Source organism: Pipistrellus hanaki, assembly GCF_964339955.1.
Source record: "Pipistrellus hanaki genome assembly, chromosome: 9".
Lineage (NCBI taxonomy): Eukaryota > Metazoa > Chordata > Mammalia > Chiroptera > Vespertilionidae > Pipistrellus > Pipistrellus hanaki.
This window is the reverse complement of record NC_140511.1, coordinates 9,531,385-9,558,945: the sequence shown is the minus strand read 5'-3', so window position 1 is coordinate 9,558,945 and position 27,561 is coordinate 9,531,385. Positions and strand designations below refer to the sequence as shown.

The 27,561-nt window shown below is 41.5% G+C and overlaps 1 protein-coding gene, 1 long non-coding RNA gene and 1 pseudogene across 5 annotated transcripts in view; 2 read left to right on the top strand and 1 right to left on the bottom strand.

Moving 5' to 3' along the window:
• Positions 1–27,561, bottom strand: part of SIK3 (SIK family kinase 3) — a 235,529-nt gene that overhangs the window by 47,813 nt on the left and 160,155 nt on the right. For all 3 annotated transcript variants that reach the window (XM_084895560.1, XM_084895559.1, XM_084895558.1), the window contains exons 5-6: positions 15,739–15,863; positions 14,613–14,736 (exon numbers count right to left, since the gene is read on the bottom strand). In XM_084895560.1, the coding sequence (XP_084751686.1) occupies positions 14,613–14,736; positions 15,739–15,863 (249 nt within the window). The remainder of the gene's footprint in view (positions 1–14,612; positions 14,737–15,738; positions 15,864–27,561) is intronic.
• On the top strand, positions 612–3,178 carry LOC311627297. The gene is made up of 2 exons (XR_014795882.1): positions 612–2,232; positions 2,707–3,178. It is a non-coding gene; the product is annotated as an uncharacterized lncRNA (long non-coding RNA).
• On the top strand, positions 3,962–5,460 carry LOC311627296 (isocitrate dehydrogenase [NADP] cytoplasmic-like; annotated as a pseudogene). The gene has a single exon. The product of its transcript is annotated as an isocitrate dehydrogenase [NADP] cytoplasmic-like (transcript).

Here is a 27,561-nt window from a genome sequence, read left to right as displayed (position 1 = left end):
TAGACAGAGTGCTAAACTTTTTTTAAAAAGATTTTTAAAGTTGACTTTTAGAGAAAGAGGAAGGGAGAGCAAAGGAGGGAGGGGGAGAGAGAAAAAGAGAGAGAGGGAGAGAGGAAGAGAGAAACATTGATGTGAGAGCAAAACATCAATGGCTGCCTCCTGTATGCCCCCTACTGGAGATTGAGCCCTGGGCATGTGCTCTGACTGGGAATTGAATTGACAATCTTTCAATGTGAAACTTTTAAAGGTCATTTAATTTAAGTATTTACCCCCTAACTGGTTTGGCTCAGTGGATAGAATGGCAGCTTGCGGACTGAAAGATCCCAGGTTCGATTCTGATCAAGGGCATATACCTTGGTTGCGGGCACATCCCCAGTAGGGGGTGTGCAGGAGGCAGCTGATCGATGTTTCTAACTCTCTATCCCTCTCCCTTCCTCTCTGTAAAAAATCAATAAAATATATTTAAAAAGTTTAAGCATTTACTTCATACACCAACTCCTATAATTCATTATATCAATTTTATAGAAAAATAAATTTATAATCAGAGAAGTGGAGAAACGACCAGGATATAAATTCTGGTCAGTCTTATGAGTTCTTAACCTATCTAATGCCTAAAATAAGTTAATTATTGATGTTTTAAGTAGTAGCCAGCATCCTATATAATAAAAGCCTAATACACAAATCAACCGACCAGCGGAATGACTGGTCGCTATGACGCACCCTGACCACCAGGGGGGCAGATGCTCAACGCAAGAGCTGCCCCCAGTCTGCAGGTCCCAGGCCAGACAAGGTGGGTGCCTGCAGGGGCCTCCCGATCACCCTGCTGTTCACTCCACAAATTGGCCTGGTCACCGGCCAGATCTAGGGACCCTACCTGTGCATCTCAAGTATCTTAGTAAGAACAAATCAAATCAATTTCATTCCTCTTCTGACAGATAAATGCCATGTAATCTCCACAGGTTTCATCATGGTAGAGTCACCTACAAACCAAATTAATAAAAAAACGGGCTCTATGCAAATTCATAGCAGAGTGTGAACTAGCTGGAAAACCTATTAAAGAAAGATGGCAAGTTGGACTAAGACAGCCAGAGAAGGCAGGAACACCATGGGGAGAACTAAATGCACTACAAAAGAGAGCACTTTGCTCCGTACTCGGCTTGTTGCACGGTGAGGAAGACTGTGATGAAAGGCTGAAAACGGCTTAGCCAATTGAGGAATCACAGACAAGGGGAAGGGCTAAGTGAAAATTCCAGGAAGTGGGTCCTCAGAATCTTCAGGCTGATCCTATAATGGAGGGAATGCCAACTGTCCCTTAAGCCCTTCACGTGATGCCTCAGTATGGGACATAGCAAAGCAATCATTTTTGGCCTTGTGGGCAGAGGATGGTCTGAAAACAGTGGAGTCACAGATTCTTTCTGACCACATGCAACTGTTAGGGAAGCAGAAGACATCTACGGCAGGCGACATGGGAAGAATGCAAGCAAGAAGCAATCAGCCAGGTTTCTCACCGGTGCTTGGAGGAAAGTGTACTCTTCCTAATAAATATTGGTGTTCAAAGATAATTCCTAACATTTAGCCCAAGAGTTGTTTATTTTCAATAATTTTAACAAACTTCTTAATATTATTTAATTCTCCAGAGCAATTCAAATTTCAAAGAGGGTTCTATTTTTCTCAAATCTCAAAATCCAAAAAGAAAACAAAAGTAAACTGGCTATTAAATCTCTAAAGCGTGTTACCCTGGAAAATGAGTAATTAAAAAAAAAAAAAAAAAAAAAAAGATAAATGGAACTAAAGTCTTAGACTTTGCATAACAAGGACACTGTTTGAATCTCTTATCCATTCATTTTATCCAGCTCAAGTACCTCTCTGGGGAAAACTGATACTAGAATAGCAGACACACAGAACAAGACTAATGCATGGTTGCAATGATGGAGCAATGTAGCTTTGGTAAGAGCGAATGCATTTCCTTTATACGTTCTAGACTTACAAATGTTTGTGTCCCAGAGTTCCTCTTTACTGCTATCTGCCTTTTCCAAAAAGAAAAACCATGCACAAAACATGCTGCCTTTCTTAATGAAAAGAAAATAAAGTTTGTCATAATGATCAGATCCTGTCACAACATGGTTAAAATAGTGTGACTATTTTGTCATGATCCCTATATAAAAAATGAAAAAGTAAATCAATAAGAAATGTGCTCTGACTGGGAATCGAACTGGCAAGAACCTTCTTTTGGTAAGTGTCCCGGCCCGCGGGGCAACAACGGGGGTACGCAGGAACCACCTAAGAGAATGAAACAAACAAGGAACGCGGAAGAACGGAGGCAAGACAAGGTTCTGATCAAGCCTCAACTTTGTTTTTTGAAATGGCTGTATATATACAGCAGAAACAAAGGGTTGCCTATGCAGAGGGGTCTTTGGCAGTGTATAATTGGTTTAGGCACTGAGTGGCAAGGTGGTAAGGTACAATATATGGCAACACAGGATTGGCTAACTGCCAGGGCAGCGTAACATTCCAAGGTGTAACATTCCAAGGCTGGGCTATCTATGGGGGAGGATCAGGAAGGGGAAGTTGCAAAGATGTTAAGCGGCAGGTTAATCTTATCTTCTGGCCAAACCCTCAGGGCACCGCATAACTTCTGCTAGAAGGAACTTAATTCTATTTCCTTAAGACTGAGTTGCTTGTCTCAACTCTGATAGCTCCCAACAGGTAAGAAGCTAGCCAGAGTTAGAATCCTCTCTCTGCTGTGGACTCAGCTCTTAAAATGACATTTTTAATATGCCCAAGGAAACCCGGTCATTGGCAGCTGTCAGCTGAGGTCAAATCTATTTTACACAGTAACTATTTTAAAACCTAAAAAACACAGACCAATGGTCTTGAAATAAGAAATTTGTATGTATAAATAACACACACTGAATGTGCTATTCTATAGATGAATTCAGAGATTGCATAAATGTTAAATACAAAAATATACAAAATACCAGGGGTTTTTTCATTGTTGTTAACTTTTGTTATATTGGATATTGTTAGAACAATGGTGTTGTGGGGATTGATTGATTTTTACTCTATGAATTAAATTTGACACATGACGAACACACTAGAACTATATTAAGCATTTCTAACTTGTAAGTTAAGGGACTTTATTTACAATAATAGTCAACACTGTAGCATCACCTACACATACACACACACACAAAAAATACACAATCTGGAAACTAATTGTAATGGAACTTAATCCATAATAGTGCTGGTTACAGTAAGATGTGACTCCTAAAACAAGCACATCTAACTGTATCAGTTCCTCTAACACAATGGCACTGAGGAATAAAATGCCTTATTTTGAAACCTTTTACTTTTAGTTCTTTGGGGGAAAGAATGGGAGTCCCAGGACTGAAGTACTCAGTAAAATTCCTAGAAGGATAATCAGCGAGAGATCAGATAAGAAAGTGGAGATTTCTTGATTTAAATACAAATCCCAAGACCACCATTTCCTGCAAATTGTTATCAGAATGTTCTGGAACAGAAATAGAATTCCTTATAACTACATCCTGTGAGCCATTTTCTGTGGATGAACAGAAGCCAAAGGGAGATGGCATGGCACAGCTTAGCAAGTGAAGATGGAGCTGCTAAGAAAAACTTCTATTAGGAATCAATCAACAGGCTGAGAGGCTGCTCTTTGGTTTTCACAGTGTATCAACCTGAGACAGACTGAGGAGAAAACAAATGTTTGACTCATGTATCTCAATTTATTAGAAAATAACACCTATTTCTTGAACTTTCCTATTTTTAACAGTTTTTCTAGGTGGCTATAATATTGTCAGAATTGGTGACCCAAAGTTAGGAGATGCTGGCTGAAATGCTGGTGCTGTCAATACCTACCTCTAGCACCGAGCCACTGTTACCCCACGGGCTCTCCAATGTGCAGCTCACATTTTTTAAATAAAAGCTTGTTGCTTATACTATTACACCATTATTCAAATATATTGTTAAGTCCTGATTTCAAATGAACAAAATTCTGGCTCAGTTTTACTAGATATTAATTTTTTTCAAGAAATAATCCAGAAAAAAGCCAGGAAGAGGAAAAGCTGCTCACCTGCTTACCTGTCTGTGGTTTCTTGGAGGCTGTGTTTGACGCCAGAACAGCAGGGACCCCGCTGCCTGTGCTTATGAGTGGGATGGGGAGTGGCTATGCCACCCTCGCCCCGGGGCATCGCCAGCCCACCTGCCCCTGCAGGAGATCACTGCGCTCCACAGACTCTACAGGACTGAGGGGAGCTGGAGTGATTTGAAGTTGACCCACTGTAAAGGTTTAGTGAAGTCAAAATGTCTCAAAAAGTCTATGGTGGCTTAGTGGTAGAGATGCAAGAAGAGGCTATGACACGAACCATTTGGAAGTTGATTAAAGAAAACCTCATTTCTCCTGTGGAGCAGGACCTGCACAGCTGACTCAGGAGGATGCCGCAGAAGCTATACAGTAGAACGCTGGTGTCCAGTGTGGCACCATCACCCCGATGAGAAGAGGGTTGAGGATTACAAGTTGAAACAAATGTGGAAGTCACCAAATGGCATCATCCGGAATATTCTGGGAATGTTTTCAAGGAAGCTATTATCTGCAAAATTATCCCCCTGACTTGTGAGCGGATGGTAAAATCCATCATCATAAGCCATCATGCATACGGGGATCAGTACAGAGCAACTGACTTTGTTGTTCCTGGGCCTGCAAAAGTAGAGATAACCTACACACCAAGTGATGGATCCAAAAACAGACATACCTGGTACATAACTTTGAAGAGGGGGGGTGGTGTTGCCATGGGAATGTACAATCAAGATAAGTCAATCCAAGAGTTCGCACACAGTGCTTTCTAGATGGCTCTAGAGTGGGCCTTTGTAGCTGAGCACCAAAAACACTATTCTGAAGAAATCTGATGGGCGTTTTAAAGACATCTTTCAGATCTATGACAAGCAGTGCAAATCGCAGTGTGAGGCCACATGGGGGCCCAAGCCATGAAGTCAGAGGGAGGCTATAAAAACCACGAAGGCGCCATACAGTCCGATTCTGTGGCCCAAGGTTATGGCTCTCTTGGCATGAAGACCAGCGTGCTGATTTGTTCAGATGGCAAGACAGCAGAAGCAGAGGCTGCCTATGGGACTGTAGCACGTCACTTCCGCATGTACCAGAAGGGACAGGAGACATCTACCAACCCCATTGCTCCCATTTCTGCCCACAAGCTAAGCTTGGTAACAGCAAAGAGCTCGGCTTCTTTGCGAAGGCTTTGGAAGATGTCTCTATTGAGACCATCGAGGCCAGCTTCACGGCCAAGGACTTGGCTGCATTAAAGGTTTACCCAAGGTTCTGACTTCTTGGATACGTTTCAGTTCGTGGACAAACTCAAGAGAAAACTTGAAGATAAAACTAGCTCAGGCCGAACTTTAAGGGCGCTCCTTGGCTTAAGAGGACAAGTGTGTTTTGGTAACTGGGTCCACTGGTTTACAGTTTTCTGTTTAACACTCAAGGGAAGGGCAAAATCAATTTATTTATTTTTTTTAGAAGTCAAGAGTTTATCTTTTCTTTAAGTTTACAGCTTTTTTTCTTATACATACAGTTATGCTACTCCAAGATCGTGGCTGGGACTTTTAAAATTTAAATTATATTTTCCACTAGCAGCTTAGGAATTACTTTAGTGCTGATTTGTACCCTGTCACTTTTGCTCATGTTCTAATATAAATGACCAAAATGAAGAGTGCTTGAAGGGTAAACTATAGCCATAGTTTTGGTCCCTGAAATTGTGTAAAGTAGAAATTCACTTCCTTCCCTACTCCGTGGCCTGGGCTCTGGGTGCTGTGCGGTAACAGGTGTCCCAGCACGTGAGGTCCAGCTGCACCTTAAACTTGCACAAGGATTGAAACGAAGAGTGTGGGTGCGACTAAAACGTGTGAAAGACACAGCAGTCCCTTGTGAAAAGAGCTCTAACGGAATGTTTCGAAATGTGAAATGTGTCTGAGGCCACTGGAGAGCTCGGGGCCCAGGAATACTTCCTGGGCTTTTCCTAGGCTTGCCTCCTCCTCTGGGCCTGCGGGCCTATGTTATGCTGCCCCAAATGCACATTTTATTCGAGTGCAATAATACAAGCTGCACCTTTTTTGGATTTCTGGCCTGTTTTATTTCCTTTATATAAATGTGATTTTTCAGAAGTTAATTTTAAACACCATTCCAGTCTGTTCTTCATCTGTACTATTACTTTTAAGTAAAATTAAATGCTAATGACTGAAAAGAAACAGAATAATCCAGCTGTAGATGGACAAAATGTCTATTCCAAGACTCTTTTGATAACTGGGATAACTTGGCAGGTGTGTATTTATTGAGAATTAAATTATAATCAAAGACAGATATTTTCTGAAGCCAGACTGCCAGGATTCAAATCTCAGCTCTGCCAATGTTCTTGTCTACCAGATTACAAGAGCAGCCTACCTCATAGGGTTGTTTTGGATATTAAGTAAGTTAATGCAACAGTTCTCTATGAAGTATTCAATGAATATGAGCTATTGCCCAAATCTCTGGAGTCCTTCCACTCAGAACTTCTTCCTTTTCTCTATTTTCCCCTATAAGGTAAGAGACACTTGGCTTGAAAGGGGTAATAATAAATAGGGCAGTACCAGTACTTACCCACTGGTTTTCATTACATAAGATAAAATTATGGAGCTGGTCAGGGGAGGCCTGCTTACCTCTGACCTACATAGATCCAGCTCTTTGCTGACATCGCTTGTGATTTCTGCATTCGTTGGCATGAAAGTAGCACACAGGTTTTCTCCTGCAGTACAGCATGCCTCACAGAGGAATGAGAGAAGTGCTTTGAGGACACTGAGCCCCTCAGTAGAAGGAGACCGGTGAGTGAGCTGCTTTAATCGTCTGTCCCACCCCCTCTAAACAAAACGCTTTCAGCCAGGCAAGATGCTTCCAGGTTCTCGATGAGTAAGCCAATCAGGGCCCAGCTGTCCGAGTCTAAATGGAAGCTTTTGGCAGGAGCTGCAAAGCACAGTCTCCATCAAAAGCATCTGCAAGTCTGGGCCCTCCATTCCCAGTGATAAAGTGCTGTGCAGTATTACAATTCATTAAGTCACAATGAAGTCTAGTCAATAAGGACTCAAAAATATTGTCCCGTGAGAGATCTCTATGTGCTCACTGTCATTGCAGGGTTTTTTTCACTGTAAATTAATTTTCCTTCAGTTAAATAAATGACTGATCTTACTACATGTGCTAGCAGTATGAATGGTGAATAAGAGAAAGTAGGCTTTAAGAAGTAGGCCTCCATTGGTTTTTAAAAACATATTCGGAGTGAACAAGTCTGGTGCTCAAAACACGTAAGTTGTTGGCTCTCCTCAGAGGGAGGGGACAGAGAAGCATCTGCTCCCACATATCCAGGCCACCGCTCATCTTCAGCAGCAGCTCAATCAACACAAGTTCCAGCTTTTATTCAGGCTCAGTGTTGGACTGAATACTTTCTGGGATGCTCTTAGAAATTTAATCCAAAAGTCAAGTAAAATACATTTACAGTAGATCAAAAAGAAAGTCTATCATAGATCAAAACCTTTTTAAAACTAGAAGTCGTTTGACCTGGTCATTTACATACCACCTACACAACAAATGCACATAAAACCAATTAATAATTCAGATAATCAGCGAGCCACCTAACTCTTTGATAATAATAAACCACTGGGGTCTGGTATAAAAGTCTATAGGTAATTGATGATGGTGCAGTTTGTCATAACATATATTTACTGAATGTTTATACTACACCAGGCACTGTTGGGTTTATGGAAGATGATGTGTGGAACACAGTTCTGATGTAAAGGAATGACATTCTAGGGAGAAAGGAGGAAGGCATATACTTAGCTATAAAACTAGGTGGTTTAAAGTCAATTCAGCCTGGAATAAGTCCTCTTTGAAATTTATAGCATCATCATTCCAGTGCACGTCTTTGGCATATGTCAGGATGCCCACGAAGGGAAGCTTGCATCAAACAAAGAAGAACCAGGCATAGAGATACCCGTTAAGTGTGAGGGCACTTCATTCCATACATCACTGACAATAAAGAGACGCTTAGAATTCCTGAACTTACTATGTCCATTTGTACTGTGTGGCCTCCCGCACAGCTGTAGAGTCTCTGGAATTCAACTCGCCAGAAGAAGCTAGACTCTGGGGCCTTCCCCACGTTGCCTCCCAAATGCTAACTTAGAAAATTATACCATCTCTGCTGGAGTTTCTATATTCTTTTGGCAGAAAAATAGGTCAACTCAGCTCAAGTCTGTGATACTATCCTAAGACAGAAAACGGTCTTGTTCTTTGGGACATTCTTCCTCTACACCCATGGTCGGCAAACCGCGGCTCGTAAGCCACATGCAGCTCTTTGGCCCCTTGAGTGCAGCTCTTCCACAAAATACCACTGCCTGGCAAGTCTATTTTGAAGAAGTGGCGTTAGAAGAAGTTTAAGTTTTAAAAATTTGGCTCTCAAAAGAAATTTCAATCGTTGTACTGTTGATATTTGGCTCTGTTGACTAATGAGTTTGCCAACCACTGCTCTACACGACCTCCTGTAGTACAGGGACAGAGGGCTGCAGGCTCCACCAAAGTATGGCTTCCAAGCCTAGTGAAGAGCAACTGGGCCCCAAACTACACGTGTTTACAGAAAAGGCTCAAAGGAAAGAGTCGGTTTCCTTCTGAACCTGAAACGTTATGTATAGGATGTCTAAATTAAGAAAAGACTAAACCACCTTATGAATCCATTTTCTCCAGGCCTTCTCCCGGAGACAGCGTTCTCCAGTGGGCCTTTAGGATTGAGGCAAGGCTGAGCACTGGAAATCCTTGAGGGCAAGAGAGATCAGACTGGTGACATAGCATCATCTACTCACTTCCTAGACTGGGTTGCTTCTCATTTTCTGCACTTAATTTTACAAAAAAATTTATTCCAACTTAAGGAATTACTTGTCTGGAATTAAAAAATGACCACATTTAGGATAACTGTGTTGGTGTTCTCTGAGTTTTTAAACTTTTGTGCTAACTTGGACCATATTACAAATATTCTTTCTAAGTAGTTAAATGCAACAGAGTTTATTTCTAAGCACTAACAGCCAATGTGGTTGGCAGCTTGGTTAGCTATTCAGCCAGCACTCACCACCTGAAGCCAGCTCTAGTGAGGCTCGAGTAAACACCTGCTATGGTGCCAAGGTGGGGGAGGCAGAGGCCACGCCGCTCACAGGGGACCCCGAGGACACTGGGAAGCAGAGAGGGCTGCTCATCTTGTCCTTCCTACTGCATGTGGTGAAAGCAGGGCACCCTGGAAATGAGTGCTGGCTTAACCATTTATTACTGTGGCTTTAGCAAGTAAATTCATTTCTTTAAACTTCAGCTTCTTAAACTTCATTGGCAAAATTATAAAAGAATAGGTGTCAATGCCAATTCCATAGTACAGTTATAATAGTTCAAATTAGACCAAGTATAGGAACTACTGTGTAAATTCTAAAGCCATACAGAAAAGTTATTATTATTATTTGAATACAAGTGTACATTCTGGAGGAATTTTAGTAGTTAGCCTTTTAACAAACCTAATCATTTAACACATATTTTGTCCTAAGCCCTGGGTATACAGCACTGAACAAAACCAAAGTTGTATTACCATCAGGAGACAGTGGAAATGGGGTGTGGGGACACATAAATCAAAAATGCCAGATGGGGGGAAGTGCTATGAAAAAAATAAAGTTGAGAGATGCGAAAGGGTGATGGGGCAGTCAGGAAAGACCTCTGTAAGGGGACAGTGGGCTACAGGCAGACATATCACCAATTAAGATGTCTATATATATAACCAGAAACCTCAGGTGAGGTGAGGAGGCCAGCCGTGCAAATATTTGAGAGAACAGGAATGAGTGTGCTGGACAGGGAGGCCTGTGTGGGTGGAGCTCAAAACCCAAGGTGAAGAGCAGCAGGAAATGAGTCTAAGGGTTAGAAGGGGTAGGGGGGATCACAGTTGTGCCTTGTAGGCCATAATGACAATGACTATTTGAATATTATTCTAAGTGTAAATGAAAGCCACTGGAGGTTCAAAGCAGGTTCCATTTACTATCTACTTACACTCACTGAGCCCTACCCCATGCCAGACCCTGGACTAGGCTCTAAACAACTGTGAAAAATTATGCTTCATCTTTATGTTCGCTAAGCTCATAGTCTAGAGAAAATAAGGAAGCTATACAATGGAAAAAGTAATACAATAAAGTTTGCTAAGTCCCATGATAAAAGTCCAGAGATCAAAGAATGGTGGAAATGATCTAGATTTATTTCTATTCACATCTAATTCTCATTCTAGAATACAGGGGTGGATAGGTGGTGGGGTGGGATGTGGGAGGGAACCAGAAGGAAACTAGGGTGACTAGATGTAAAATGGGAATTAGACTAAGGAGACAGATAGGAGCCAGATCATAAAGGCATTTCTCTGCCATTGTTTTTTAAAACAGAAGTCATGAGGTCAACTTAGTAAGTTATAATCAGCATTTCTAATGTAACAGAATAATATATATACTGTACATAGTAAAGGCAAATTTTGCTTTGTAAAAAAACTTTTTCTTTTTTTTTATTGTGGACATGTGTGAATAAGAGGGAGTCTTAGGTCATAGTATAAAAAGTTTGAGAGTTAGCACCCTAGTCGCTGTGAGGAATAAACTTCAGCTAAAGGCAGTGATAAATCCCTGACAAAGTGAAGCTGGAAAGGGACATGATCAGGGGTGTGTGTGTGTGTGTGTGTGTGTGTGTGTGTGTGTGGCTTTATTTTTTATGCTTTGCAAAGATTACTCACGCAGCAGTGTGGAGATAAGATGAGAGAGGGACAAAACTGCAGCCATGAATCCATTTATTGGCGACAACTGGATCTAGGCAAGGGCCACCACAGAATTTGCTATCAGAACAGGGCGTTGGATCTACAGGATTTGGTTATACTGGGTTGGCAATGAGAGAGGAGAAATCAAGGCTAGTCTCTGCCTTCATCTGATGGTGATGCCATTCCCTAAATTAGGGAACAGAGATTAGAGAAATTTGGGGGACAAGGAGAGTTAAATTCTGTTTTGAAAATGTTTCTGTTGCCCTAGCTGGTTTGGCTCAGTGGATACAGTGTTGGCCTTCCAACTGAAGGGTCCTGGGCTCAATTTCAGTCAAGGGCACATAACTCAGTTGCAGGCTCACTCTCCACCCCTATGGGAGGCATCCAATTGATGTGTCTCTCTCACATCAATGTTTCTCTCTGTCTCTTTCCCTCCCTTCCACTCTCTCTAAAAATCAATGGGAAACTATCCTTGGGTGAAGATGAACAACAACAAAAGAAAAAAAATATTCCCATGGTTGTGAATTGGAGGCATAAAAGTGACACTAATCACAGCAGGAACAAGTTAGATACATAGCCCTTCGTCCTGTAGGAGAGGCCTTGGCCAGAGAGATGACTGTGCACTATTTGGAGACTGAACATCCATCCCTGCATCATGGTAGTATGACAGATCGGAAAGATGATCAAAGAAGGGAAGCATTAAAGGATGAACAGGGAACGAGGAAACTGGAGAGAAGACCGAGAAGGTGCACCCAGAGAGACAGGAGGAAAGGAGAGAGCATGATGTCTAAGTAGCAACAAGAAAAAAAGGTGTTTCAAAAGTAAAAAGTGACTCAACAATAAGAAAACAAAAAATTCAATTAAAAAGTAGGCAGAACACTTAGACAGACATATCACCAAATGAGATGTCTATATATATAAAAGGCTAATATGCAAAGTGTCCCCTCGGGATTTTGACCGGGAGCTCGATCACTCACTATGATGTGCACTGACCATCAGGGCGTAGCGTGGAACATGGTGGGCAACCAGCGGTGGTGGCCGGGCGCTGAGGGAGCGATGAAAGGAGCAGGCAGGGAAGCAAGTGGGGAGATTGGGGTAGGAACCACACAGTGGCAGCGCACAGGTGGCAAGGGAAGGAGGAGGTGGGGAGGTGGGGAACCTGATCAGCCCTGATCACCAACCAGGCCTATGGACCCTACCGTGCACAAATTTTATGCACTGGGCCTCTAGTATAAATGATAAATGCACACGTAAAACTGCTCATCATCATATGTCACTAGAGAATTGCAAAATAAAATAAAATACTATCACATATCTATTAAAATATAAAAAATTGAAAGCACTAATAACATCAAATTCTGGTAAGAATGTGGAACAGCAGGCCCTCTCCTTCACTGCGGGTGGGAGTGTTGCTTTCTCAGTGAAGGGGTTCCCTGGCCGAACTTTCTAAAATAATCTACTGCTTCTGTCCCTAACCTCCTTCCCTACTTACTTTTCTCAAAGCACTTATCATTATCTGACATACTATTTATAAATCATTAGCTCTAAGGAACACAGTCAGTTACTCTAAAATGTAATTTCCATGTGCCTCTATTTTGTCCAACCCAAATGGATGTACACTCTGTATGTTATTCCTTAAAATGAAGTCATAATTAAGCAAAACTAAGTAGATTGCTTACCGCATGTCGCTATTATTTTCTTATGTGCATATTAATGATGATGAAAAAAACTAGATTTTGGATATCTGGTATCTCTTTTCAGTATTAAAGTTTTCTAAGAGCTACTTATCCTACTAATGACTCATTTCAAAAAATACTTATAGTTAATACTTGACACAGGAGGCAAAAATATACAATGGGGTGAAGATAGCCTATTCAATAAATGGTGCTGGGGAAATTGTACAAATATGTCCATAAATGAAACTAGACCACCTCTTTACACCACTCACAAGAATAAAGACAAAATGAATTAAAGACTTAAATGTTAGACTCAAAACCATAAAAATCCTAAAAGAAAACATAGGCAGTAAAATATCAGAGATCTATCGTAGCAATATTTTTTTGTGATATATCTCCCCAAGCAAGGAAAATAAACTAATAAAACCATATCAAACTAAAAAGTTTTTGCACACCAAAGCAAACCATCAACCCACTAAATGGGAGAATATATTCACTAATGATATATCTGATAAAAGGTTAATATCCAAAATTTATAAGAAACTTACAAAATTAGATACAAAAAAAACCCCAATAAATTAAAAAATAAGCAAAGGACTTAAATACAATAGACACTTCTCCAAAGAGGACATACAAATAGCCAAGAGACATGAAAAAACTAGAGGCCCAGTGCACATTTGTGCACTTGGGGGGAGGGTCCCTCAGCCTGGCCTGTGCCCTCTTGCAGCCTGTGACCCCTTGGGGGATGTCTGACTGACTGATAGCCGTCAGTCAGACATCCTTAGAGCTGCTGCAGAGGCGGGAGAGGCTCACGCCACTGCTGATGAACTTACCAGCCATCAGCCCTGTGGGAATGCAATGACCACCAGAGGGCAGCTCCTGCATTGAGCATCTGCCTCCTAGCTATCAATGTGTGCCATAGCACCTGGTTGTTGGTCGATTTGCATATTAGAATTTTATTACATAGGATGCTCAAAGTTACCGAGCATCGGAGAGATGCAAATTAAAATGACAATAAGTTATCACCTCACAGCTGTCAGAATAGCTGCCATCAACAAATCAACAAATAACAAGTGCTGGCGAGAATGTGGAAAAGAGGAAACCCTAGTATACTGCTGGTGGGAATGCAGACTGGTGCAGCCACTGTGGAAGACAGTATGGAGTTTCCTCAAAAAGTTAAATATGGAACTGCCATTTGACCCAGAGATCTCACTTCTAGGAATATATCCTAAGAAACCTGAAGCACCAATCAGAAAGAACGTATGCACCCCTGTGTTCATAGCAGCACAATTTACCATAGCTAAGATCTGGAAATAGCCCAAGTGTCCATTAGTAGAGGAGTGGATAAAAAGCTATGGGACATTCACAGCACAGAATGCGATGCAGCAGTGAAAAAGAAGGGTCTCTTACCCTTTGGGACAGCATGGAGGGACCTGGAGAGCCTCATGCTAAGTGAAGTCAGTCAGTTAGAGAAACACAAGTATCACATGATCATGATCTCACTCATATGTGGAATCTAATTAGCAAAATAAACTGATGGAGTAGATCTAGAGACATGGAAGATGGAACAGTGTGGAACCTCAGAGGGAAGGCAGGGGAGGGGAGGTGGGTGAGAAGTAATCAACCAAAGACCTTGTATTAATATATACATAACCCATGGACACACACAGTAGGGTGGTGAAGATCTGGGGCAAGGGGTGGGGCCGCCTGCAGGAGGTCAATGGGGGAAAAGGGGGAACATATGTAATACTTTTAACAACAAAGATTCTAAAAGTAAATTAATTAAATAAGATTTAAGAATAAACATAAATAAAGCTCAGAAGGGTTGGTAATTTTCCACATAACATTATTGTTATATGCAGAGCCCAGAGCCAAACTCAGACCAACTTAGCAGGGTTCTAGGATGCTGAGCCTGCACACGGCTCCTACCCAACCTTCCCTCCAGAGGGACCGATTCAGCAAACTGAGCTAAGAAAGGTTGTTAAAGAGCCCTTTATGCTCCATCACTCACTTCCTAGGATAACATGTCTAACTTTCCATGAAAGCAGTCATAGCTGTGTGTTGGCAACACCCTTACCTGTGGACATAAAAAATGGGATGCGGAACTTCCCACTCAGCACTCGGGCCCGCAGGTTCTGCAGTGTGCTCCCATCAAACGGCAGGGCACCGCACACAAGCACGTAGAGGACGACTCCAAGGCTCTGCATCCCAAACAGAAAGTGCATGCCATTAATCGCAGCAGAGGAAACAAGCGGCCATTATAGCATTTGTCTGAGGAATATGTGAGTCACCCACAAGATAATGGAACAAACTTCTTCCTTTTTTTATTTATGAAAAATAATATGGGGCATTGTCAAGAGCAATCATCTTTAGAATCATTAACATTCTTCTTTGCGTCCACACATTAGTTTGGGGTAATATATCTAGAATTGCTCTTAGTATTCATCCTCTAGGAAGACAACAAGTAACAACAACAGAAAGAATCCGTCTTGATAAGGGCACCCACCCAGTTGCCCTGAGTTTTTTCTTTTTGCACAGGCAAAGGGGGAGTTTGAAATCTGTGGTTCAATCCCTAAGACAATTACTGGGGGGGAAACTGGGAATTCAGCCCTGGCTGGTTTGGCTCAGTGGATAGAATCAAACCCAGGACCCCTTGAAGGGTCCTGGGTTTGATTCTGGTCAAGGGCACATGCCCCGATTGCGAGCTTGATTCCCAGTAGTGGAGTGCAGGAGGCAGCGGATCAATGATACTCTCATCATTGATGTTTCTATCTCCCTCTCCGTTCCTCTCTGAAATCAATAAAATTATATGTTTTTAATTTTTTGGAAAATATGTCTTACTGACTTTTTACAGAGGAAGGGAAAGGAAGAGAGAGCTAGAAACATCGATGAGAGAGAAACATTGATCAGCTGCCTACTGGGAATGTGCCCACAACCAAGGTACATGCCCTTGACCAGAATCAAACCTGAGACCCTTGAGTCCGGAGGCTGATGCTCTATCCACTGAGCCAAACCAGTTAGGGCAATAAAATTATATATTTTTTAAAATAAATAAATACTAAAAACAAAACAAAACTGAGAATTCAAAGAGAGGTGAGCAAGATCTGAATTCTCATGCCACATTTGTGTCTCCTGAGATGAAGACAGAGGTCATCAGTCCAGGGTAATTAATGTGATGGGCCTAAGAGAAGGCAGTCACATACCCAGATGTCCACTTTGGGCCCATCGTACTCCTTTCCTTCAAAGAGTTCAGGCGCAGCATAGGGAGGACTACCACACCACGTCTTCAGCAGCTCCCCAGGAGTGAAAAGGTTACTGAAGCCAAAATCTAGAAAGGCAAATTAACATAACTCATGTTATCTTAGCCTAGCAAACACTAGCTCCTAGTCACTGAAATAAAGGTTCTGAGTCCTTAAGTTTGAACATTCAGTGTGAAAAGAGAACATTCAGAAGTTATATAACCAGGCACTTAATCTTAAAATAACAAAGCTATAGATGAGCTGGAATGCAAAGTTATCTGGGTAACTAACAGTATCATTGGTTTATGTCAGAAAAATAAGCACTCTTCCCTTTGAAAACCTAGGCTGAGTGAGGCATGTGTACTTGATCCTCTAAGGACGAAAATGAAATTAGATAGTAATCAATGATAAGACCACATGAGAACCATCCTATATAATAAAGAGTAATATGCAAATTGACCATACCTCCGCTATACCCGCAAGCCACACCCACAAGCCAATCAGGAGCAAATATGCAAATAAACCCAACCAAGATAGCTGTGGCCACAGACAGCAGGAGGGAGGCTTGGGTTTCCCCAGCAATGGAGGAAGCCAAGCTTTCCACCTGCCCTTTCCCCCCAGGCCTCCACTTAAGGCTACAAAGTTTCAATTATAGAAGGTAAATAGATTCCAACAGAAATGGCTACAGTCATGGAGCAAGCAGGAAGCTTGGCTCCACTCCAGGCTACAAAGTTTCAATTATAGAAGGTAAATAAACCCCAGATATCAGGGCCTCCACTTTGTGGCCAGCCTGCAAACCACCACAGGCCCCTTCCCCAGGCCATCCCACATCCCAAAGAACCCCCACCCTGATCTGGGACTTCCTTCAGGGCAAACCAGCCAGCCCCGACCCATGCACCAGGCCTCTATCCTATCTAATAAAAGAGTAATATGCAGATTGAGCATCACGCCAACACACAAGATGGCTGTCTCCATGTGGTCAAAGATCCTGCCCCCATGTGGACACAAGATGGCCACCACAAAATGGCCAGCAGGGGAGGGCAGTTGGGAGGGACCAGGCTGGCAAGGAGGGAAGTTGGGGGTGACCAGGTCTGCAGGGAAGTGCAGTTGGGGGAGAGGGGGAAAGACCAGGCCTGCAGGGGAGGGCAGTTAGGGGTGTCCAGGCCTGCAGGGGAGGACAGTTAGGGGCAAACAGGCTGGCAGGGGAGCAGTTAGGCATCAATCAGGCTGGCAGAGGAGTGGTTAGGGGGTGATCCCCATCAAGATTGAGCCTAAATGGGCAGTCGGACATCCCCCAAGGGATCTCAGATTGGAGAGTGTGCAGGCTGGGCTGAGGAACACGCCCCCTTCATGCATAAATTTTGTGCACCAGGCCTCTAGTAAATACATATAAGCCTACTCAACTGGCCCCAAAATGTCATATTACTTTTACTTCCCACGTCAAACACATTTAGACACTGACTTTAAAAATCCAAGTGACATTATAATTATTATTGCTAGAGGCCCAGTGCACAAAATTCATGCATGGGGGGTTCCTCATACCAGTCTGCACCCTTTCCAATCTGGGACCCCTTGGGGGATGTCCGACTGCCTCTTACAATCCAGGACCACTAGCTCCTAATTTCTCGCCTGCCTGCCTGCATGATCTCCCCTAACCACCTCTGCCTGCATGCCTGATCACACCTAACTGCTCCCTACTTGCCTGATCACACCTAACTATTCCCTACTGGTCTCCTACAGTTATTTCAAATATTATTCTTACTCCTTAGAGTAGGGGTGTCGAACTCAATCAGAGAAGGGGCCAAAATCTAAAATCCAGCCTAAATCTCGGGCCAAATGGTTTACTGAACAGTCATAAACTGACAATGTCATAAACTGACAGCGGAGTACAGTGATGACAGCGCGGTGCGGGCCACATTGCAAGGCCTGGCGGGCTGGATTTGGCCCGCGGGCCGTGTGTTTGACACATGTGCCTTAGAGAGTATTATGCTAAGTGAAACAGTCAAAGAAAAACAAATACCATATGATTTCAATTACATGTGAAATCTAAAGAATAAAGGGACAAAATAGACTCAGAGAACAGTGGGACACTGCCAGAGGGGAGGGAGTTTAGGAGGCTGGTTGAAAAGGTGAGGGGATTGATAATTACAGATTAGTAGTAACAATATAGTCATGAGGATGTAAAGTACAGCATAGGGAATATAATCAGTAATATTGCCAAGTGGGGCTTGAAACATTGTCTGGGTCACTTGGTAAAGTATATGATTATCTAACCACTATGCTGTACACCTGAAACTAATACAAAATAATATTGAATGTAAACTGTAATTAAAAATAAAAATAAAATATCCTGGTGGGCAGCTCAGTTGGTTGGAATGTCCTCCTGATATGCCAAGGTCTGGTCAGAGCACAAACCAGAATCAACCAGTGAACGCATAAATGAGTAGAATGACAAATTGATGTTTCTCTCTTTTCCTCCCTTGCTCCTACCTTCTCTCCTTCCCTCCCATCCTCTCTCTAAAATAAATAAAAATAAAAAAATAAATAGTCATGAGGATGTAGGAAATATAGTCAATTATATTATAACTAGTGGCCCCGTGCATGAAATTTGTGCACATTAAAAGGGAATTAATTAGAGGAAATAGTTTAATATTGCTATTGCCCTTTCTCTATAATAGAAATGTAGGAGGTGAAAGAAAATTAGTAGCATATATATGAAAATCTCCCTCCTGGCAGTCTGGGGCATGCCTTGGCACCCCGAGTCAAGTTCCCATCCTCCTACGCACACCTCAAAATCGCATGAGACCCAAACCAGGCTGGCCTTGCAAAGCAGGAGCTGTGACCTCAGGTCCCCTGGCCTGGCACCAAGCAAGGGGCACAGCCTCAAGTTCCCTGGCCTGGCCTCAGGTTCCCAGGCCCCAGCGTGAGAGTGCAACAACTATTTGCATATTCTCTCTTTATTATATAGGATAGCTACCTGTGGTGTCAGATGGGACTAGACTGATGAAGTCATATAAATGTCTAGTCATATGTTTTACACCTGAAACTAACATAATATTATGTCAACTATAAATTAAAAATAAATTTTAGGAAAGAAAAAATCACTAATATGGGATAAAATAAGTACATTATGACATATCTATTCAATATTCAACCATTAAAAATGATTATATGGAGAAGCATGAGGAAATATCTGACAATATAAAGGATAAAAACTGCACATAAAATTATATATACACTGACTATAATTATGGAAAAATACATAAATAACAAAAGAAATGCACTCAAAATGATAAATTTTGGATGTGGGACTCCAGTTTAAATATTTAAAAATCTGCCAAAACCGGTTTGGCTCAATGGATAGAGGGACTTGGGGACTGAAGGGACCCGGGTTCGATTCCAGTCAAGGGCATGTACCTTGGTTGCAGGCATATCTCCAGTAGGGGGTGTGCAAGAGGCAGCTGATCGATGACTCTCTCTCATCGATGTTTCTAACTCTCTATCCCTCTCCCTTCCTCTCTGTACAAATCAATAAAATATATATTTAAAAAATAAATAAATAAATAAATAAATATTTTAAAATCTTTTGCTTAAATTTCCTATAATATTCTTATATTATCCTATAATTATAAAGACTTTAAAATATAATCTTAAATAAAAAATAAAATATTGAACAGTTAAATTCTCAGGTAGGAAATGCCTGAATAGAAAATTCTCAGGTTGGAAATGCCTGAAAAGCTACTTTATATCCCTTATTTTTATTTACTGGCAACAGAAAAGATTTATAACCTATAGCTTCCGCATTAAAATGATGAATATTCTAAAGTTACAGAAGAAGAGGGAGAAACAACAGAAGAAACTGGTTAAGATGGGTACTCAACAGAAGCCATTGGGTGGAGCTGTTCTCACCACGTGGCCTATGGTCCTTTATTTCTCCACTTACTAATGGCTCCTCACATCATTTATTAAGTTCTTTTCCAACCCCAAACACCCTGGTTGGTTGGTTAGCATTTGTCTGCAGGCTGAAATGTATCTTAGATCCCTGTCCCTTTGAATACACAGCAGCAGACCCTAATTTGAACCATGTGTCTTTCTCCCAGGGACGGTTTAAATACCAGAGCTTTACTATCAATTTTAAGACTTGAAATTCTTTGTTCTAGGCAAGATCAGAAGCCCAGGGCTATACAGAGTGGTGACACTGTATCCCTGAAAGTAAGTCTATCATCAACTGGGTATGTGCTTGTGGTCAGGGGAAAGAGGGAAGAACGGGTGGCACTAATTTAAAAATCAGGACAACTGCAACAAGAAATGTTCTCTTTTGGCCCACCACTTCATGATACCCTGGACTTCTTTTCTGGCTGACCAAGGAGCAATCCAAAACAGATGGAAACAGATTAGGCAGAGCCTGCAGCCAGTTCCAATGTTCACAGTCACTATTAAGGTCATACAGTACAGCTACAACGGACGGTCAATCCCTCCAACAGTAATCTGAGCTTCACTTCATTGCTGTCATAAGTAAACAGCTTGTAAGTAGGGGCAGAAGGAAAAAGTGAAGCGGGAAAATACTTATTTATCCTAAATAAACAACCACACCATGAAACACTGTGATAAGATCCTTCACATTTTAAAATCTGAAAATTTCTGAGGACTCATAACCCTAATATTGCATTTGCAATTAGAGACAAAGACCAAATATAGAAATGATTTTGGTGCTTGGTTAATTTCTCAATGGACTAGGCAAGGGGGGTGGAGGGGTATAAGCTGTCAGGTAATGGAACTTGAAATGACTAAAAAAAACCTAAACAAAACACACAAATATCAGCACCCATGAAAGAACACATTATAAATAGGACTTAAACTGTTACTTACAGGGACTGTTAAAATGGAACATGACACATAGGAACTAATCTTCCTTTTTCTATATAATACGACTTAGTCTGGAAATCATGTGACACAAAAGCTTTATTTGGAATTGAACAAAACAAGAGTCTACTGTGTGGGTTTCAAAATAACACTTGTGATGAAGGATGAGTTTCAAAGTTCCCAGGAGTCATTTATTATTCACTCTTAAAAATGGGTACTGGGAAGTCTTCTGTGTTTAGCAATCACTCCAACCCCTGGCTGAACTTCCTGACAGGGAGCTAATAGAGAAGTAATGCCAAAAACCACCGACTCACAGCCTGAGCATTTATACACAAGAGGAAATTCCTTGGGGGGGGGGGGGAGGGGGGGGAGAGATCAAGTGATCAGCATATTGAAGGAAACCAGACTGGAGAAGGGGAGAGGGCAATACGCATGAGATTAAAAGAATACATCTATCTTTTCAAAAAGGTATGTGGAAAGGTCCTACACTACTATTGTGTTGCATCTGCTACTTATACACCACTAGAGGCCTGGTGCACAAAATCCCTCAGCCCAGCCTGCACCCTCTCCAATCTGGGACACCTCACGGGATGTCTGACTGCCCGCCTGTTTAGGCCCGATCCAATTGGGTCATGTCTAAAGGGGCAGTCGGGCATCCCTACAATCCAGAACTGCTGGCTCCCAACTGCTCACCTGCCTTCCTTCCTGATTGCCCCTAACCACTTCTGCTTGCCAGCCTGATCACCCCCTAACCACACCCGTGCCAGCCTGATTGATGTCTAACTGATCCTCTGCCAGCCTGTTTATTCCCAACTTCCCTCTTCTGCCAGCCTGGTCACCCCTAAATGCCCTCCCCTGCTAACACAAACTTGCAGGTGAGGAGCTTTAAGACCCTGGTTGGTATTTTCAGTGGTTAGAGCATCGGCCCATGGACCAAAAGGTCTCCAGTTTGATTCCTGGTTAAGGGCACGTACCTTGGTTGCAAGTTCGATCCCCAGCCCAGTCGGGGCACATGCAGGAGGCAACCAATCAATGCCATTTATCAAATGCTGTGCCCAATCTGTTCCAAACACAAAGAGCAATTTAAAATTTTGAGATGCTCTGATAGGTCCAAAACACATGCCATCCAGCCCTGTGTCACTCAGCTCAGCTCCTTCTCCTGCAGATGGAGGCAGCCACCTTTAAGGTCAGCTTTCTTTGCCCACAGCTCTCTTCTTTTCCCCACAGTCTCAGAGCAAAAGCTTCCGTTTCTTTTCTGCCTCCTGCTTTCCTCTTCTTTTCTATTGTCAAACCTCCAACTCCTTCCTCCACAAAAGTCCCCCAAAAGAGAAAACCTACTATTATATTAATTGAGACTGGCATGGGAACCCTTGAGGTTGAGAAAAGTGATAGAGGAATCAATGTGCACACACTAGAGTGGTGTGTAAGGGCAGCCTGCGGCTGGGAAAGAACGCTCTAGCCTCAGTCCTTCTGTTGATATATGTTTATATATCCTCAAGCATAACGCTGCAGTGTGCCAGAGTTATGTGACATTACAAGCTAAATAAAATATACCTTCCTGGAACATCCATTTTTTCTGTTAAATAGTTGAATAATTTTAATGTTAAAACAAATATAAACATTGTACCAAGAACACAAAATGTGCATGAATTTAAAAGATAATGCATGTGATTAAAAGTGAGCCATTTCTGCCCAGCCTGCGTGGCTGTGGTTGAGCAACAACCTATGAACCAGGAAGTCATGGTTAGATTCCGTTCAGGGCACATGCCCAGGTTGTGGGCTCGATCCCCAATTGGGGATGTGCAGGAGGCAGCCAAACAATGATTCTTTTCATCATTGATGTTTCTATCTCTTTCTCCCTCTCCCTTTCTCTCTGAACTCAATACAAATATATATTTATTAAAACATAAAAATAAAGTGAGTCATTTCAAACTTTGTGAGCAGCAATACTACCCCCGTCCCCCCCTCCTCTACCCCTCCACCCCCGCTCGTCACCGCCCCATGTGAGATCCTTTGGTAGAACAGCTAATTGCAAGCTAGAAACAGAAAATTGTTCTTGATGCCAGCAAGGCACAATCACTTTTCAAGATGAATAAGATCTCACTTATAATCTAGAACAAAGAATGACAATAAACCTGCTCATTTGAATTTTAGATTTTTTTTCATACCAAGTCAGTCAATTTCATTATGAAATGCCTTTTGAATGGAGGTACATTAATTACTCATTAGTAAAACTCCAGTCTTAAGAACAGAACTCAAGAAAGAAGCTTACAAAATTTATTTTCCCAGGGGCAACATACTGTACATGAAATTTGTTTAGCACCTTCTCCTTGAAGGCCACCCACCATTTCGGGGTGAGAACTTGTGCTGACAGCATGACTCCCAGGCTCTACTGTGATGACCTGGATTCAGGAAAGTCACATGCCTCTGAGGGTCTCAATTTACTGACCTGTCAGCCAGAGAGGTGTGCTGAGTGATCACCTAAATGAAAGGAGTTAGGATTATGACATAAACATTTGCAATGAATACAATGGATATTGTATAACTACTTTCTGTGACCAGTCAGGGACATTCTTATTTACCAACTTCTGGAAGTGTTTATTGTCTATCTCCCCCCACAAGAACCTTGGTTCTCAGGTTTCCAACCTTTATTCCTTATATGAGTGTATCTTAATATATTTATACTGGAGGTCAATGGGCTTACACACTTTTTTAGTTTCTCACTTTGAGAAACTGATCTCACTACATCAAGGTCAAACATTTCCACCGCACCTTAAATAAATGCCCTCTGGGAATTCTTTCCAAAATCCCAGCTTTGCTGTAGTTGTACTTCAGATCTTTGCTGTCTACTGATTGCCAACTAAAACAATAACACCGGACTGGCAACTATTTCATGGACACCATTCTGGGAGTCGACATTTAAAGAGAAAAGTTTCCAACTTCCTTAGGTTGAAAAAAAGTTTCCACAATTTCCAAAACACTCTCAAAACATCTTAGTATTTCAAGTAAATACGTTGCTTCAGGGAGAAAGCCAGCTACATTTAAGGTTTTTCTTGAGCAATCTTTTTTAAAATATAGGATTTTCTCTATTTAATCTTTGGGAACAAGAAATAAAATTACTTTCAAACAGCAATGCATCAACAATTAAAAATAAGACAACACCATTTTTCTTTGATAGGTTAACATTCCATCAGTAAGAAAATCTGATTTCTCTATTTCTAAACAAATATTTAATAAGAAGTTTCTCTCTCCCTCTCCTTGCCTTTTTTCCTTTTCATGTCTTCTACCACACCCTGATGCAGGGTCCACACCCTGATGCAGGATTTTACCATTTCACAATCTTTAACTGATCCTCCTATTGCCTTCCTGTCCTTCCCCCAATTCCTACCCTTTTTTCTTATCCATCCTGTACCTGATTTATTAAGCCTGGTATTCAAATAATTTCACAATTGTGTATCAATACATACCTCTCCCGCCTTCTCAGACGTGACTCCCCTACCGAGGCCTCCCAGCCAGCCAGCCCTTTCCCTGGTCTGCAAACATGCGCGTGCGTTCTGTTGCTGCTCATGCTTCTCCAACTCAGCTTCCCGTTGTGATCAAAACAAAATCCCAAATCCTCACCATGTGCATAAAGACCTCCATGTGCAAACTGGCCCTGGCTGGCTCCCTCACGCCATGCCTTCCACTTCTCTCCTTTTTTATTATCTCCAGCCAAGCCACGCTAACCTTTCTCCAACCACCTCAAAGATGCTAAATCCATCTGTCAGCCAGGCCTTCTGCCTGGAAGGCTCTGCTAAGCTGGTTAAAATCAATCTCTCTCCTACAAGTCATTCCATCACTTTACTCAATTTTATCATTTTTACAGCCCTAATTTGTTTATGTGTTTACTCTCTTTCCAACCCCCCACCCCGAAAGAACAGTAGTTCTAAGGGATTATTTCATCTGCTGCTGTATCTCAGTGCCTAGACTTGGTAACTTAACCTTTCAGAAGTAAATTTTTTTTTCCTGAAAATGGTTGATGCTTATTCTGGATTACTAATGTTAGAAACACAAACACACACACACACACATTTTTTTTTTTAATCTTCACCTGAGGATATTTTTCCCACTGCTTTTTAGAGAGAGTAGAAGGGAGGAAGGGAGGAGAGAAACTGGTTGCCCCCTGCACGCACCTCAACCTGCCCTCGATTGGGAATCAAAACTGCAATCCTCAGTGCACAGGGAGATGCTCTAACCACTGGGTAACACTGGCCTGGGCAGAAACATCTTTTAAATAATTCTATTGAAGACAGGTTTGCTACTGCCTTGATTGGTGTTTGCACATAGCAGATGCTTTCTCAACATTTGATGACTAATACTAATCCTACTGAAATTTTCTCTTCTACTTTTAAGAATCCCTACTCATCCTTTAAAACTCACCTCCAATGTGATGTCCTCAGCAGTGTGTTTATTTCCTTATCACCACTGTCTAAGGTTCAGATCAAATAAGCTACTGAGCACCTACTAGAGAACAGGTATCTGCTAGGCAGTGGTGGCAAAACAATACACAGTCCTTGTGACATTTACAGTGTAATGAAATTTTATAAATGGAAGTGGTTTCTTCACCATCTGAACTCCCGTGGTAATCAGACTGTACAGTTAATGTAAAAATGGGTCACGATGTGCCTTGTAGCATTTCTCCTACTGTACCATGCTGTCACCCAGGAACGCAGACTACATGCTGAGAGCCATGCCGTGACCTGCTCTTCTGTGGACCCTCACATAGCTGAGGCATGAAAAGTAAAAGGTTAGAGGCCAAGAATTCTATCCTTTTCCCAAAGTTGGACTCTATATGAAGGAAATTTACATGAGTGTTCTTTATAAGAAAATTTAGATTTGGAATATTAAAGGTGTATGTTTTGCTAATTCTAATGTTTTCTGAATAAGCTATATTTGCATGCCAAATATGATGAAATTAAATGATATATATGAAAATGCTTTACAAAGTACTTTATGTGTGTAAAACATAATTCTGTTATTTCACTGTTCAAAGGTCTAAGCATTTGCTACCCAAATACACTATAAATGTTTGAGGTTAGGAATCACTTCTTACATTTCTTTTTTCTCTTCCAATACACATGAGAAGAACCTTTGTTAACAACAGTTAATATTTCAGATAACTACTCTAAATTCTTAGACTCGGGCTGAAACCAGTTTGGCTCAGTGGATAGAGCATCGGTCTGCAGACTGAAAGGTCCCAGGTTTGATTCCGGTCAAGGGCATGTACCTTGGTTGCAGGCACATTCCCTGGTAGGGGGTGTGCAAGAGGCAGCTGATCGATAATTCTCTCTCATTGATGTTTCTAACTCTCTATCTCTCTCTTCCTCTCTGTAAAAAATCAATAAAATATTTTTTTTTTAAAAAGTTCTCAGACTCGGTAACTTTGCCTTTCAGAAATAACATTTTTTTTATTCTGAAAACAATCGATGCTTATTCTGGCTTACTAATGCTAGACATCATTTAAATAATTAGAGAGAAGCCGAAACCGGTTTGGCTCAGCGGTAGAGCATCGGTCTGCAGACTGAAAAGTCCCGGATTCGATTCCAGACAAGGGCATGTACATTGGTTGCGGGCACATCCCCGGTAGGGGGTGTGCAAGAGGCAGTTGGTCGATGTTTCTCTCTCATCGACGTTTCTAGCTCTCTATCCCTCTCCCTTCCTCTCTATAAGAAAAATCAATAAAATATATTTTTTAAAAATAAATAAATAAATAAATAAATAAATAAATAAATAGAGAGAAGATAGGTTTGCTACTGTCATTAATAAGAGTGTTTTAATTCTAAAACCATAAAGAAAACCAAGTTATTTATCTCGATTTTATTCTCTCTAGAAATAGCAAAAGAACAAAGATTCACAGAGAATTTAAGCACAAAAACTCTTAGAATATAAAATTTGTATACCTTTAGATTCAATTATAATTTCAACATATAAAGAATAATATGTAAGATTTTAAAATGAGGCACATGGCTTATTGCAGGCAGTGCATTGAGCATTGGGGGGGGGGGGCCCTCTTAAACTATAGAATGATGCTGGATCTTTTTAAAAAATTATTTTTATATTTTTTTATTGATTTCAGAGAGGAAGTGAAAAGGAAAGATAGAAACATTAATGATGAAAGAGAATCATTGATTGGCTGCCTCCTATACAAACCCCTACTGGGGACTAAGCCCACAATCCAGGCATGTGCCCTTGACTAGAATGGAACCTGGGACCCTTCAGTCCGCAGGCTGACACTATCCGCAGAGCCAGACCAGCTAGGGTGATGCTGGATCTTTTAATATATGTAACTGCAGTTTATTTTTCATGTCCAGAAAACACATTCTCTTAAAGAAGCTGTTATAACAACCACAGTGCTTTGTAGTATCAAGTGTAAATAGCCACATTAATTCATATGAAAAGCAAAAATAAATTAATGTAAACACAACATCCCCAGAACAGCTTATCTTCTGCATTTGAACAGGATGCATAATCTTTTCACCAAAACCACTTAGGAAACAGGGCATAAGGAAAATATTAATTCCTTACATTTTCTTAATCGGGATTTTTATTAATCCACAACAATCTGTCACTATAACATATATTAATGATTTTTTTTAAATTAAGTGCTTTAAAAAAGAAAGAAAGAAAGAAAGAAAGAAAGAAAGAAAGAAGGAGAGAGAGAGAAAGAAAGAGAGAGAGAGAAAGAGAGAAAGAGAGAAAGAAAGAAAGAGAGAAAGAAAAAATAAAAATGAGGTGCTTAAGGCCCGGCTGGCATGGCTCAGTGGTTGAATGTCAACCTATGAAGCAGGGGGTCACGGTTCGATTCCTGGTCAGGGCACATGTCCGGGTTCAATTTCCAGTGAGGGATGTGCAGGCAGCAGCCGATCAATGATTCTCTCTCATCAT